Genomic DNA, 13,954 nt, shown 5'->3' with positions numbered 1-13,954 from the left:
TGTACTGAGGTTGTATTTATATAGTTATATCATTTATATAGTTTATTTATTTATATAGCACATTTAATTACAACAGGAATGTTGACCAAAGTGCTGTACAAGAATACAAAATACCTATTAAAATATCTTATAATATTGATAGCAAACATCAAATATGAATTGTCAAATAACTCTCATATTGTATTAAAAGCCAGTAAATACAAATGTGTTTTAAGATAAGATTTAAAAAGATTGGCAGTACGAGCCAGTCTGATGTGTATTTATCTAATTTTACAACCTACTAAGTAATAGGTGGACTTTATTTCTACTGTGACTATACTTTGGCTAACTGCCCTCAGCAAATAAGACAGTATTTACCAAAAGCAATGGTGGAGATTTATCTGTTTTGTCACTTCAGTACTGTAATGGTTTATTATTCCAAGATGGTGTGATGAAAAGCTTTAAAATAAAGATTTATCGGTGCAAAAGGTGTAATGAATAACAAACCCCCCCCCAAAACCAAAACCATTATTAGTAAGCATCTATCAATAAGCTCAACCAAATTGTTATATGAAACATTGCTATTAGCTAAACATTTTGCAATTGACTCTAATATCATTGTCTAATAATCTTCTCCACAAAAGAAGAATCTTTGTGGCTTTTATTTTATTTTATTTTAAGTTTCTTTGTTGTACAAAGCCAGACAGTTTCTAGGCAAAATCTACAAAGATGTCTTTTGGGTTTTTGTTTTTTTGTTGAAATAATACACAGCAATCAAAGCTGTCTGAGCAATTAGGGGAAGCCTAGATGGGCTGTTAACTGGGACACTGTCTTCCTTGCTTCCTTCTTGTCTGCACTTTTTTGGACGTGGTTATTCCACTCAGAGATTTTTAGAGAGCCAAACTAAAAGATATGAGTATGAATGCATGCATTTTTTTTCTTTGCTATACACAGCTTTTTTTGGTACAGATATTGTACACAAAAAATCCTCACCTACTGCACAACTTTTTCCCAAAGCCTTTTGACTCCTGAAGGATCTCACTATCTACAACACTGCCAACATCTCAAGTATCAGTCCCTTTTCTCGCGTTCCTGTGCTAAAGTATTTCAGATGTATATATGTGTGTGTGTTTTCTTCACAGGATGAAAGATGGAGTGGAGTTGAATAGAGACACTGCAGGTTCAAAGTACAGGTTAAAGAAAGATGGGAAGAGACATATTTTGATCATAAATGAAGCCACTAAAGAGGATATTGGAACGTACTACGTCTATACCAACGGTGGGGAGTCAAAGGCAGAGCTGGAGGTTGAAGGTATTTGTCCTCCAGTCCACCAGTGCTTGAAAACTTGCTATCCAGGCTAACCGGGCTTATTGACAACAAACGGGGATCATGAAAAGCAAATAACAACATGATCATATATTATTGGAGCAATTAAAAATTAAACATTACATAATTATTAATTAAAATAAAAATTAATAATTAAAATATTAATGTTCTTAAATTGCAAAGGCCATGAAATCTGTGGTGCTGTTTAAAGTTTACAGACATGTATTTCCAGTATGACTCCTCAGTTAGAAACAAACTTCAGCACATGTTGATGTTTTCCGTCCTGACAAGCATGAAAAGCAACAAATTAGTCATTACTCATGTCATCATTAATTTTATTTCATTAATCTCTTGTATCAGTTGTATCACACTATTCGTCATACTAATTTGGTTTTACACCTCCAAAATTGATATCAGGCTTCAGATATCAGGCACTTACACGCTGTGAGTCAAACGAGTCCCATAAATTGATTATAGTGTGAAAAAATCTGTGTCCTTCCCCCTCAGATGAAGGATAGAAATACAGAGAAAAAATAGTATAGTTATAGTAACTGCGAATTAGGTAGCTGATATAAACAAAGTACTACAGTCAAAGTGGCTAAAACCAGCATGGCTAAAGCCTATGAGGTAACGAAGGAATGCTGGATAATAGTTTTCCTCTCAGAGGCAACACTCCCCGTTTGTTGTCAGTGTTGCCTGTGTCACCGTCCAGTAATGTGACTACTGCTCAGATCTACTGTGAAGAAAGAGATGAGCGTGAAAGCAAAGGTGTTGATTTACCAGCTGATCTACATTCCTACCGTTCACTTGTGGCTGCAAGCAAATTGCAGATATAAGAAAATTAGTTTCTTCTGTACTGATTCTGGGATCTTCTAGGTCATCCAGAACTCAGAACTGCTACTCCATAGTGGTGGTTAGGGAATCCGAGTAGGATGGGTTCTTTCAGATAAAAGATGACCAGAAAAGCGGGTTTGGGGTGTCTCTGAAATGGTTTACAAAATGTATGTATGGATTAGTTGTACTAAAACGAATGCATAAAAGGGGGAAAATGGCTAAAGACACGTTTTTGCGATCATGTTTATTGCTGCGGTGCAAGAGGCAGCCTAACATAGGAGTCTGTGGAGACTGACTCAGTTTTAGCCTCAAGTGCTCATTCACAGAACTGCAGTTTTGACGTTTGTGCAATGGTTTCATTTGGGTGTGGAGGTCGCTGTTAGTTTGTAGCAATGCCAGCATAGGTATATAGTAGAGTTTTTTTCTTTTAAAGAAAAAAAGGGGGAGGAAGCGATTCCTCCAAATCCAACGTTACTTTATAAATACTTGGTAATAATTAGGTTTCTAATGGGTAGTTAATGTAACTCAACACTAAAGATTGGAAATGGGAACACACAAATAAAATCCAGGAAGTTGTAATACTCAAGCGCAAAACTGTAACATTGTATTTGCACTAATTTTGCATGGATACACTTAATTAATTAGGCTTTTTTTTTAATTAATTAAACTTTTGATTGATCTTTGTGGTGCAGATAAGGAGCTGGAAGTTCTACAGAGCATAGCCGACCTGACAGTGAAGGCATCTGAGCAAGCTGTATTCAAGTGTGAGGTGTCTGATGAAAACGTGACCGGAAAATGGTTCAAGGATGGTATCGAAGTCGAGGCCAGCGATCGCATCAAAATTTCACACATTGGAAGGTATCGCTATCAGACTCCAGTGGGTTGATGTTCTGTTGTGATAAAACTGTTGTTTCCAGCTTGGCTACCTATCATGTACAGCTGCACGCATTATGACAACAGCAAACACACACACCCAGGCTCACAAAATCATATAGCTATGACAATAAACAGTTTGCTACATGGCTTGGAAAACTATTACCAGAGGGCTTTCTTAGTTGTTTGACCCATTTTTTGGGGATAGGCTGCAATCTGTAAAGCTCTAACCTCTAAACACATAGACACGCTCCCTCAAACACTCACACATGGTCACACACAAACAACAAACAGACCCCAAGGGTCTGGGTTTTCTCTCAGTAAGCCCTCCATCAGAGCTGCCTATGGAAGGAGATATGCCAAGGTGACAGCGGTCACACAAGGTGAAAGCCATTTAGTAGCTTTCTCACTCTGCGATATTGTCTCTTGAAGTATGTTGCTAGGGCAACTGTCCTTTGCATAAATGCGGGTCATAACAACTGCTGTCTCCTTGGTAACATCTGGCGACATGTCCCCAGGATCCACAAGCTGACGATCAATGATGTGAAGGCTTCAGACGCTGGAGATTATACCTTCGTCCCTGATGGCTACGCACTTTCTCTCTCAGCAAAACTGAACTTCCTGGGTGAGAGCGACGTAAAAATCAAAATACCAAGCGGTTCTTCTGAATTCAACCTATAAGTTGCAAATTTGAATCTTCCTGATCTGTTTCATTTTTCCCCACAGAGATAAAAATTGAATATGTTCCACGACAAGGTAGGTGCTTTTTTAAAAGACAAAATTCATACTTTATACTGTCGTGTATGACATTATTGAGCTAATCAGCTGTTGAGAAAATATAGCAAATATCATATAAGATGCCACTGAGTGACCCTCTGAACAGGGAAATGGTTAAAATGTCCTTGTGCCCTTTTAAAAAAATCAAATAGTTGATCATTTATTGTTAGTGTAACACTCTTATTGATTGATGCCTAACCGTACGTTATAGTTAGTGGGACAGATTCTGTCTATGTCAGGTTTTCATCTATCCCAGAAGCACATCAAGGATTTCATTTCAGTTTTTTAGCGCAGACATTATTATATGCTTTGGTAATACAAATAGACTGGGTGACAGTTATCTGGGCTATCTCTAATCTTCATATGTGCAGGTTTTGTTTGGAGCTTAGCTCTGGTTGCTGCACTTATAATGTCCCTGAGCCATAAGAGGATTGGAGGGACTGAAAACCTATCACTGAACTTAACTGTATTTACAGTTTTTCCTACTGATAAGGGAACTCTGCTATTGTTACTCATACTATGCCAAATAATAAAGTAATAGGTAAACAAAAACAATTAAAACACAGAAGCATTTTACTATAGCAACTTATATTTTTTTATAATGGGTCCATGAGGTGGAGCATTTTCTGTAATTTTAGACATAGTGACAGATGTCTTATTGGCAGATTTACTTACATTTCTTAATCATAAAACTGAACAATACTGGTGAAATTGCACTTCCTTTTTTATTTAACCACACTCAGACTGATGCTTAGGTATGTCTGTAGTGCACTTTGTTCCACCTGCAACAACACCCTAGAGTTTACAGACGTACCCTGGAGTTCATTTATACATCCCTGCAGAAAGGTGTGAAGTTAAATCACAACAAACTGCTTTTTAGCTGCTGTTAAGTTGCTCTTTGCTCTCTGTTTTGTTCTCAAAATTGTGTGATCTTTTCATAAAATGCAACACAAAAGGCTCTTCTATGAAACAATTTAAAAATATATAATGAACTGAAGAATGTGAAAGTTGAAAATGCTCACAGCTCTGGAAAGCCATCGAGTAGACAAAAGCTCCAACTTGCTTGTTTGGCTTTAGGCAGTATAGTATGATGCTGCTCCAAATGTAAAACCCCCAAATCCCTCTAGTGTTTTTTTTTTTTTGCCAGAGTCCAAAAAGACCATATATAGAATAAAAAAACAGTAAATTTAGTCTTTGTGCCACCTTTGAGACACCTTGAATCTCAAATATAAAAAACAAAAAAAGAACCAACATCATTGTTCTAAACTAAATGGTCTCTTTCTTCCTGTCTTCATCTGGTCACAATGAAAGATCCTCCCAAGATCTTCCTGGACACCGGTAGCTCCGGCGGCAAGAACAACATTACGGTGGTGGCTGGAAACAAACTTCGCCTGGACGTTCAGTTCACAGGAGAGCCGGCCCCCACTGTGTGCTGGATGAAAGGAGACCAAGTGAGAAAGAAATGGCTCTTATCCTTCACCTCGCATCACAAACGCGTCAGATATTTTATATGTTCTGCGTCAATCAGAGTACCTCGCCATTAGTCATTAAACAGCACAAAAGAAGAATGAAACAACACTAGAGTGGGACGGTTGAATCACCTGTCTTTGTGGTGGCTGTCGTCATGCGACACAGTCCTCTTCAGCAATCTCCTTTTGTTCTGTCTCTCACTCTGTGCTGCCCTGTGTGGTAGGTGTTGTCCGAGGCTGAGGGACGGGTCCACGTGGAGTCAGAGCAGAATGTGTGCAGCTTTGTAATAGAGGGGGCGGAGAAAGCGGACGAGGGCCAATACTCCATCACGGTGACTAACCCTGTCGGCGAGGACAAGGCGGATCTCTTTGTTAGAGTTGTGGGTCAGTGGCTGTTTCTTACTTTTGCCTTTTTCTTTCCTTGATCCCTTTCTATTACTTCTGTCTGACTGAGGGCAATAGTTCCTCAGAGTTTGAGACTGGGTCATGGTAAAAAAAAAAAAGGAAATCCATAATTTTCAATAGTGGTGCCATCTTTTAAAAACTCACATCATCTGAATTTTAGGTCCAGTGTCTTTGCAGCTTCTACCCAGAACAATTAACATATTAAAAAAAACATATGTTTTTAGACTTTCACCTCAGATATTGTTTTTCATTAAAATACATACTGTAAGGAATTTGTCTGTCTCTTAATAGAACTAAGAATGACCAAGACATAATTTATATAATAAATAATAATTATCTAGTCTCTAGTCCAAGATGGATTTTAGGGTAAGCAATGAATAGAGAGCAGTGGATGAAATTACTTAAATAAGGGACATAGAAACATTTGATTAATAGTTTTTAAGAGTCATAAAACACACAGAATAGCTTGCTCTAACATGATTTGTAATCACCACTGATGTAATTTATTCTACAAAGTGGCAGTGTCTATATAGAGGTAATAAAAAATGTAACGTTTTTCATTTGTGATCAGTGAAACATATGATGGCTTTACCAGTGCATTTGGTGTTGACTCCCTAAATCACATCTGCATGTTGTCTTACGTACTGTACTACATCAAAAACCTCAAACGCTCCCATTTCTCTCTGTGTTTCATCTCTCCATGCTTTCAATTTCTAACTGTAACCTGCCTTTCCAGATGTGCCAAAATCTCCTGAGAACGTCAAGTGCGCATCAGTTGGCGAGGACTCTGCCATCATCACATGGGACCCTCCCGCCTTTGACGGTGGAGTTGCCGTTAAAGGTACCCCTGAAACATGCAGCGTGTAATATTCACATCTGATGTCTTCCTCCCAGGAGAAAAGAGGAGTTTAAATTCCATTTTGTTTATTACATTGCAATATTTTTTTCTAACTGACTTGGAGCTGTTTTTAACGACTTCACCGTATGTTGATCCTGCTTCCTCGAGGGTACCTGATGGAGAGGAAGAAGATAGGCTCGCCCAGATGGACGAAGCTCAACTTTGATGTTTACGAGTCCACCACATACGAGGCTAAGAAGATGATTGAAGGTGTACTCTACGAGATGAGGGTGTTTGCAGTCAACGACATTGGCATCTCTCAGCCCAGTGCAAGCTCAAAGCCCTTCATGCCCATTGGTGCGTTGCCATTTGTCATTAGCAGAATGGTTAATTAACAGAGGCTTTTCACACAATGCTCATTTTGAAGCAGCTTAACCTACCTTCCCATCCCATTATACCCCGTATTAACGTATTAATTAGCTCTTGTCTCTCTCAGCCCCCACCAGTGAGCCCACTCGTCTCACAGTAGATGATGTGACAGATTCTACCTGTGCACTCAAGTGGCGTCCTCCAGAGAAAATCGGAGCAGGTGGCATCGATGGCTACATCATTGAATACTGCAAAGAAGGAAGTAAGAATAACCAAAATGGATATCACTTTATACTAAGGATTTATTTTGGATTTGTAAGCTATAACTAACGACATTAGATAAATGTCAGAACTTTACAAATTGGGGATATTAACAGTAAATTGTGGGCTAATATATATTTATGCACCTTTGAGTTAGCTAGCAAGAGGAATTCATACTTACACCTGCTATTCTGAGTGTATGATTGTTTTCCGGCTCTCAATCAAGGCTGCATGAAATGCTCTACACGTGTGAAACACTTGTCACGCTCAGTGGTTGCAATCTTGGGTATGCAGCAGAAAGGAAGGGGCCACTAAACAATTTTAAGCAGGTTAGATAATCATTACAATATAAATGCTAACAGTGATATTTGCATCTGTTGTGTTTTGTGTATATACATGAATTATGTATAGCCAGAGGCATGACAGGCAGAAGATAGTGGGATGATCACAGTCAAACATTAGAAATGTTATTTCCTGAAACTGAAAAGTTTAACATGTTGGATTTAACACAACATTACCCCGTTGAAATTCATTTCCTTTACAAGTCAACTCATAATGTACTACATGGCACTGGGATTTTGCTGTAGAAACACAAACAGAGCGAAATGGAGGCTACAAGCCTGACTACTTGCTGCTTTTGTTACCTGTCTGCTGAGCTTTATCGTCACTCTTGGCTAGCTTTATGTTAGCATGCTGTTTGAGTAGATGCCTGCAAAGAGCCAAAGTTTTGGAGTATAATATAGTTGTTTATGTCCTGGAATTTCTTTCCGATGGAAAAAAAAAAATCCATATCACTGCTCCTCAAAAGCTCTAAACCGCTCCAGCATTTTTCTGTTGTCATGCACGAAAAAAAATCAGCTGAACGCAGCACAAGTGTAGGAAGAAGTCTAAGGAGCTTGGAAAGAAAAGCGTTGGGACTTCTTTAAGTTGCTTGAAGACGTTTCACCTCTCATCTTAGAAGCTTCTTCAGTTCGCACTGCATTACTGAAAAATGTAATGTGATTACAGTAACACTGAACACTGGAATTTAGACACATTAGAAATCAGTCGTGCAAATGAGATTCTTCAAATCCTGGCAACCCAAAAATTATTCATACAAAGAGAACGATTGATCATTTGCTAAAACCTCTCTGCCTAAAAGTTATTTATTATAGGAACTATAATGGTCATGATTATTCCTTCGGTTAAAGTAATAAATGAGTGATATGACAAATCCTTCTTAAAACAAACAAACAAAAAAACATGACCAAAGGCAAAAGAAATCATGTGTTTGGTGTAATGTGAGAGGTACTTATAGATGCTCCCTTATTTCCCAAAGCATTGCCACAGCACACACATCCGCATGTTTGATTTGGCTCAGATTTTGCACCAGATGCCCTTCCTAATGCAACCTTCTCATTTATCCAGGCTGTAGGAGTACACTAGCTTGTGACCCCCTGAGAAAAGGCCACCTGAGGCTGGATTAATGTGCGCTATAGAAAACTGTCCAACTTTCTGCCTACTGTAATAGCAATCATCATTCAGCTATTTACAAACTGTATGTGAGTTTTTAAGATTAGTAAGTATAAGAAAAAAGTTTGAGTGAAGACGTATTTGCCAATGTGCCTGTGTGTGTGTTTTAGTGTTATTTGTATATCTGCCTGTTCACTGGTAAGCAATATTTATACGTGATTAATTTCTCAGCATTAATCTCAAAGTTACACACTAATCCTGGTTTTCTGATCTGTTTCTTCACTATTCCTACTATTGCTTTTAGGTGACCAGTGGGTGCGGGTTAATGAGGAACCGGTGGGAAATATCCATTACAGGGTGAAGGGACTCCCAGTGGGAGAGAAAATGCTATTCAGAGTGATCGCAGTCAACATTGCCGGCCACAGTCCTCCTGCCGTTCTCTCCCAAGCCGTCACTATCCGAGAGATTGTGGGTCAGAAACAAGCTTTAATCAAACACAGCATTTAATGAACACATTTGTTTAACAGCACTAGAAATATTTAGTGTATTCAGGGATAGACATCATGTTCAGCAACCATTTAGGATAAATCAGAGGGGAAAAAATAATTTAGCTACTATAAATTTACTGCAAATATCGGAGATTTTTAACCAATAAGAGTCATTCATTTCTACTGTAACCACGCAAAGGAACATACAGAAAACCTAAAAGCTCTACATGTTTTACATTTTACATATCTATACACCCCCACATCACCCACTCTTTCACAAAGTTAACTTTTGCTTCTCTGTGTCCACCAACCAGAAAATCCAAAGATACGCCTGCCTCGGCGTCTGAGAACCAAATTCATCACACAAGTGGGCGAGAAGGTGAACTTGGTCATCCCCTTCCAGGTGAGTCTGGTTTTAGAGTTTTAGCTTTTACACTTCATTTGCAATATCGGGAAAAAAAGAGTGGACAATACAAGGTGCTCTTATGTGGTTTTTGTTTGTTTGTTTATTGTTTAACTGCATAAAATGCAAATGAACAAGGTGCAGTCACAGGCAGTAAACAACTGTAAACAGAACACCAGTCTCACTCCTCATGCAAACGGCACATATTTCCTCTTCAAAATACAAAAACAAACAAAAAACAGAAATGAGATGTAAACAATCCTAGCAAATATTAAGAAATATACAAATGTTAGAACAGTGGTTCTCTAAATGTGGAGTGGGTTCTCTGGGTGGTTCCAGCATTTTGAGTTTTTGGAAATATGAATTTTTTTGTATGTTTTTATTTCTGTTTATTATTTAGGTTTTGATTCTAGTTCTAGTTTGTTTTTATGGTTCCCTCAGTGCTTCCTCTGTCTCATTCTGCGTCTTCTCCCATCTGTTACCTTCACTCATGTCTCTGTGTTTTCTTTGTTGCAATTATTGTTACTCATTTGGAATTTTTTCGTCTCTTTGGTTTTACATTTAGTTTTACTAAGAACCTTCTGTCTCATTGTATAGATTTGGTTCAGTTGTGTCTTGTTACCCTCCTGTTTCCACTTTCCCCTCTTGTGTAGAAGTAGTCGTGTCCTTCGCCTCAGTCTTTGTTTATCTTCCCTTGTGCGCTCTTTGTTCTTTCCCTTAAAGTTTATGGATTCGTTTAAGTTTTATGTTGCAATTTGCTGTGCTTTTGGATTTCTTTGTTAAATACATAAATATAAATAAAAGGTTTGCTTTTGCTACCTTCTGCCTGCTTATTGGAGTCCTACATTTGGCATGTACTCAGAGTCCCCAAAGGTGAGGGACAGATGACCATGAAAAAATATGGAGTGAAAGCAAATACGGCTTGTTTTCTCATAAAGTTTAATGATTGATTTTTGGTTTTGAATCAGAGTAAGTGCGGGGATATATGAGTAGACAGTGAGGGTTGAGGAGAATGAGATTATGTTAAAGGAATAACAGCCAAAATACAGCTCTTATGTCTCAAGGCTAAAATTCTGGTTTTGAGGTATTTTTTGAGTTCATTTAATAGAAAAACAGGATATTGTACTCATAAATATACATTAATTAATGTGATGTATGATTATGCCTTTCAACAAATTGATGCAATCTAATAAACTTGTATATAATAAACTTAAATAATCCATTAAAAATACATAGGAGCAGGCACTGCTTTGTGAAAGCTATCACGTTGCCCTGCCATCTTGACTATAGCACCCGAGATGGACACTGCTGTTCTGCTTAATTGTGTTTTATATGTGTGGCTTGAGACCAGCTGCATATGTGGTACATCAAAGGCGGTGGAGAAGAGAACTCATAGGTGTTCTTTTGCTGTCAGGGCAACTTTTATTCACGCCAGACTCAAGATATGAAGGATCGTACCTACAGTATGTTTTATCACATAAGACGGGGTTCTCATCACCAAAGATGCAAAACGTGAAGGAAAGAGACAACACAATCAGCATCTGGTTAAAATATCATGCTTTTTCTCTTTACCTCAAACCTCATCTCCCAAACTGAAGTCAGGGTTTGTGCAAAACCATCTTATTTATTCCAAATATGTTTGCAATTACTTATTGTCATTAAATGTGACCCTCCTGTTTCCGAACGGCTGATAATGACCTGTCTAATCAACAACAACAGTTTGTTAAAATAAGCTAACATCATGCAAGTGTTCTAGAATTCACTTTCCCTCTTATAATCAGTCTTAGTCCCCACTAAGTCCAGCAATTGTAGATCCACTTTAAAGAAATTTTTACTAACACACTAACAGTAGCTAACAGTGACAAAAAACAGCAGCACTTACCAAAAGAAAAGTTCAGGATTTCCTCAACAACTCTCCCCAGTATCGCTGTCATCACACAGAAGTGAGCTTCACTTCTGGAGGAGTTTTAAAGCCTCCAGAATAAATAGACACGGACACACATAGACAGCTGAGGTAAACAGCTTACTGTTTTTACCCCTCAAACACTAACATTTTTTGAGGGGTAAAAACTCTACTGAAGCCTAGTGGTGATATTTTATACACTTTAACTTTGAACAAAGTGTCAGTACCCCATGTCTAATATTTAATTAAAGGAGAGTAAAGGCAGAATATCCACATGACACCTAAAAATATTTTTTATCTAGCTTTGGTAAAGTGGTCAGAGAGTAGATTAAAGAAATGTTTTGCACCCATTGTAAATCAGGCTTTCACATCACACATACCTCCACTCGACTGCCTATGGAATATTTATAGAATCTAAAAATACAGAAGGAGTCAAAATCAGTCATGAGCTTTGAAATATGAGCTGTGAGCAAAACCGTGAGGTTGGACAGAAAACATAATGACTAACTGTTGAAAATGATTTAAAAAGACATACATTCAAATCTTTACTAATTGCTATTCTAAATTTATTTCCACTAGAAAATGCAATTTCACCTAAAGATGGCAGAAAAACATGATTAGCTAGTCAAGCAATCCCCAGCCAAAAGTTATTGGTTCACATTTCTGGTGTTTGGGGCCATCTGTAAATACCACATTACCTTAACTTTAAACTTGCTATTTTTAGTTATCTTTAACAAATGGCTATATCATGCACCGGGGCATCTAAAAATCTAAAAATGGGGTAACATTTGTATCAAAGCCTACCCAAGCTCAATCCCACTGCACATTGTAGATATTTTAAGTGAATCCTTGAGTGGTCATTTGAAGAAAAAACAGCCAAGCCCTTATTTCCCCATGGCTGCTACTTGAAAACATATCGTCCTCTTCTGGAATCTAATGTGCTAATGTTGGTAGTAACAGGGGAACAAGAGTTCTAAAGGCACAGGGAGCGTTACAGCTTTTGACAGCAACTTGCAAATTATGGCAGTGGTAAAAAAGAATCTAACCATAAGCTGTAAAGGGTAAACCACTGTTCTAAATAAAAATAGACAAGAAGAAAGCGAGCCATAGCTCGGTCTCCTTTTGAAGAAGCAGATGAAAAGCCTTCTCTGAGACAGAGAACATGGCTACATAGTGTTCTCCTGGGAAAAAAGAGCACCGACTGTTCTGTCATCTCATCCACGAGCTGGACTGAGTGTGTTCCCGCGGCTGTTTTTACACTGATGTAATATCAGGCCATAACTAAAGTTATCGGTGACATGTTTAATAAAATATTTTATGTGCAAAAGTTTACATTTTTTAAAAAAATATTCTATAAGATCAATTTATTGTTAATCAAAAGATCAATTTACTAGTAAGGACATTATTAGTGAGTAATCAAGTCAGTTGTTTCATTTTCAACAGATTAACCAAAGCATTAGTTTAGGTGGGCCCCCAGATCGAGGTCAGATGAAATAATGGCATATCAGCTGAAGACTCAGCTACTGAGTTAGTTATTCTGATACGCTGCCAGTCAAACGCTTGGACACCTTCTCATTTAATGTTTTTTTTTCTTTTACTATTTTTTACATTGTAGGTATAAAAAGAAAACATCAAATGTATGAAGCAAGATATATGGAATTATGCACCAAAGAAAAAATTGATAAATAACTCTAAATATGTTTTATATTTTCGATTCCTGAAAGTAGCCCCCCTTTGCTTTGTTGACAGCGCTGCAAACCCTTGGCCTTCTCTCAGTGACCTTCATGATGCAGTCACCTGAAATGGTTTTCACTTCACAGATGGGCTTTGTCAGGGTTTATTTGTGGAATTTGTTGTTTTCTTAATGGGGTTGAGATCATCAGTTGTGTTGTGCATAAGTCAGGTTGGTACACAGCTGACAGCTCTATTTGACAAGTGCTAGAATTCATATTATGGCAAGAACCAATCAGCTAAGTAAAGAGAAATGACAGTCCATCGTTACTTTAAGAACTGAAGGTCAGTCTGTCTGGGAAATTTGACTCTGAATGTGTCCCCAAGTGCAGTCACAGAAACCATCAGGAGCTACGACGAAACTGGCGTACATGAGGACAACCCCAAGAAAGGAAGACCAAAAGTCACCTCTGCTGCTGAGGATAAATTCATCCGAGTCATCAGCCTCAGAAATCGCAAGTTAACAGCACCTCAGTTTACAGACCAGATAAATGCTACACAGAGTTCCAGTAGCAGACACATCTCTACGTCAACTGTTCAGTGGAGACTGTGAATCAGGCCTTTATGGTCAAATAGCTGCTAAGAAACACTACTAAGGAAAAGCAACAACCCAAAGAGATTTGTTTGGACCAAGAAACACAAGGAATTGCCATTAGACCAGTGGAAATCTGTGCTGGGAGGAGGTGTGATGGTGTGGGGGTGCTTTGCTGGTGACATGGTTGGGGAATTATTCAAAATTGAAGCCACACTGAACCAGCGTGGTTACCACAGCATCCTGCAGCGACATGCCATCCCATCCGGTTTGCGTTTCGTTGGACCATCATTTATTTTTCAGCAGAACTATG

General features: G+C 38.2%; 1 protein-coding gene across 1 annotated transcript in view; it reads left to right on the top strand.

Annotated features, from left to right (window-relative positions):
• mybpc2a (myosin binding protein Ca) overlaps positions 1-13,954 on the top strand; it is a 39,010-nt gene that overhangs the window by 17,550 nt on the left and 7,506 nt on the right. The window contains exons 10-20 of the mRNA XM_085405294.1: positions 1,122-1,291; positions 2,833-2,998; positions 3,532-3,638; positions 3,740-3,769; positions 5,102-5,241; positions 5,484-5,643; positions 6,401-6,505; positions 6,671-6,859; positions 6,999-7,133; positions 8,889-9,056; positions 9,387-9,475. Coding sequence (XP_085261420.1) covers positions 1,122-1,291; positions 2,833-2,998; positions 3,532-3,638; positions 3,740-3,769; positions 5,102-5,241; positions 5,484-5,643; positions 6,401-6,505; positions 6,671-6,859; positions 6,999-7,133; positions 8,889-9,056; positions 9,387-9,475 — 1,459 coding nt within the window. The remainder of the gene's footprint in view (positions 1-1,121; positions 1,292-2,832; positions 2,999-3,531; positions 3,639-3,739; positions 3,770-5,101; positions 5,242-5,483; positions 5,644-6,400; positions 6,506-6,670; positions 6,860-6,998; positions 7,134-8,888; positions 9,057-9,386; positions 9,476-13,954) is intronic.

This window comes from Rhamphochromis longiceps, linkage group LG4 (genome assembly GCF_057381845.1).
Source record: "Rhamphochromis longiceps isolate RC_006_pf linkage group LG4, R_longiceps_female_GT1.1, whole genome shotgun sequence".
In the NCBI taxonomy this organism is placed as follows: Eukaryota; Metazoa; Chordata; class Actinopteri; order Cichliformes; family Cichlidae; genus Rhamphochromis; species Rhamphochromis longiceps.
The sequence above is the reverse complement of the archived record's forward strand: the minus strand, read 5'-3'. Positions and strand labels throughout refer to the sequence as shown.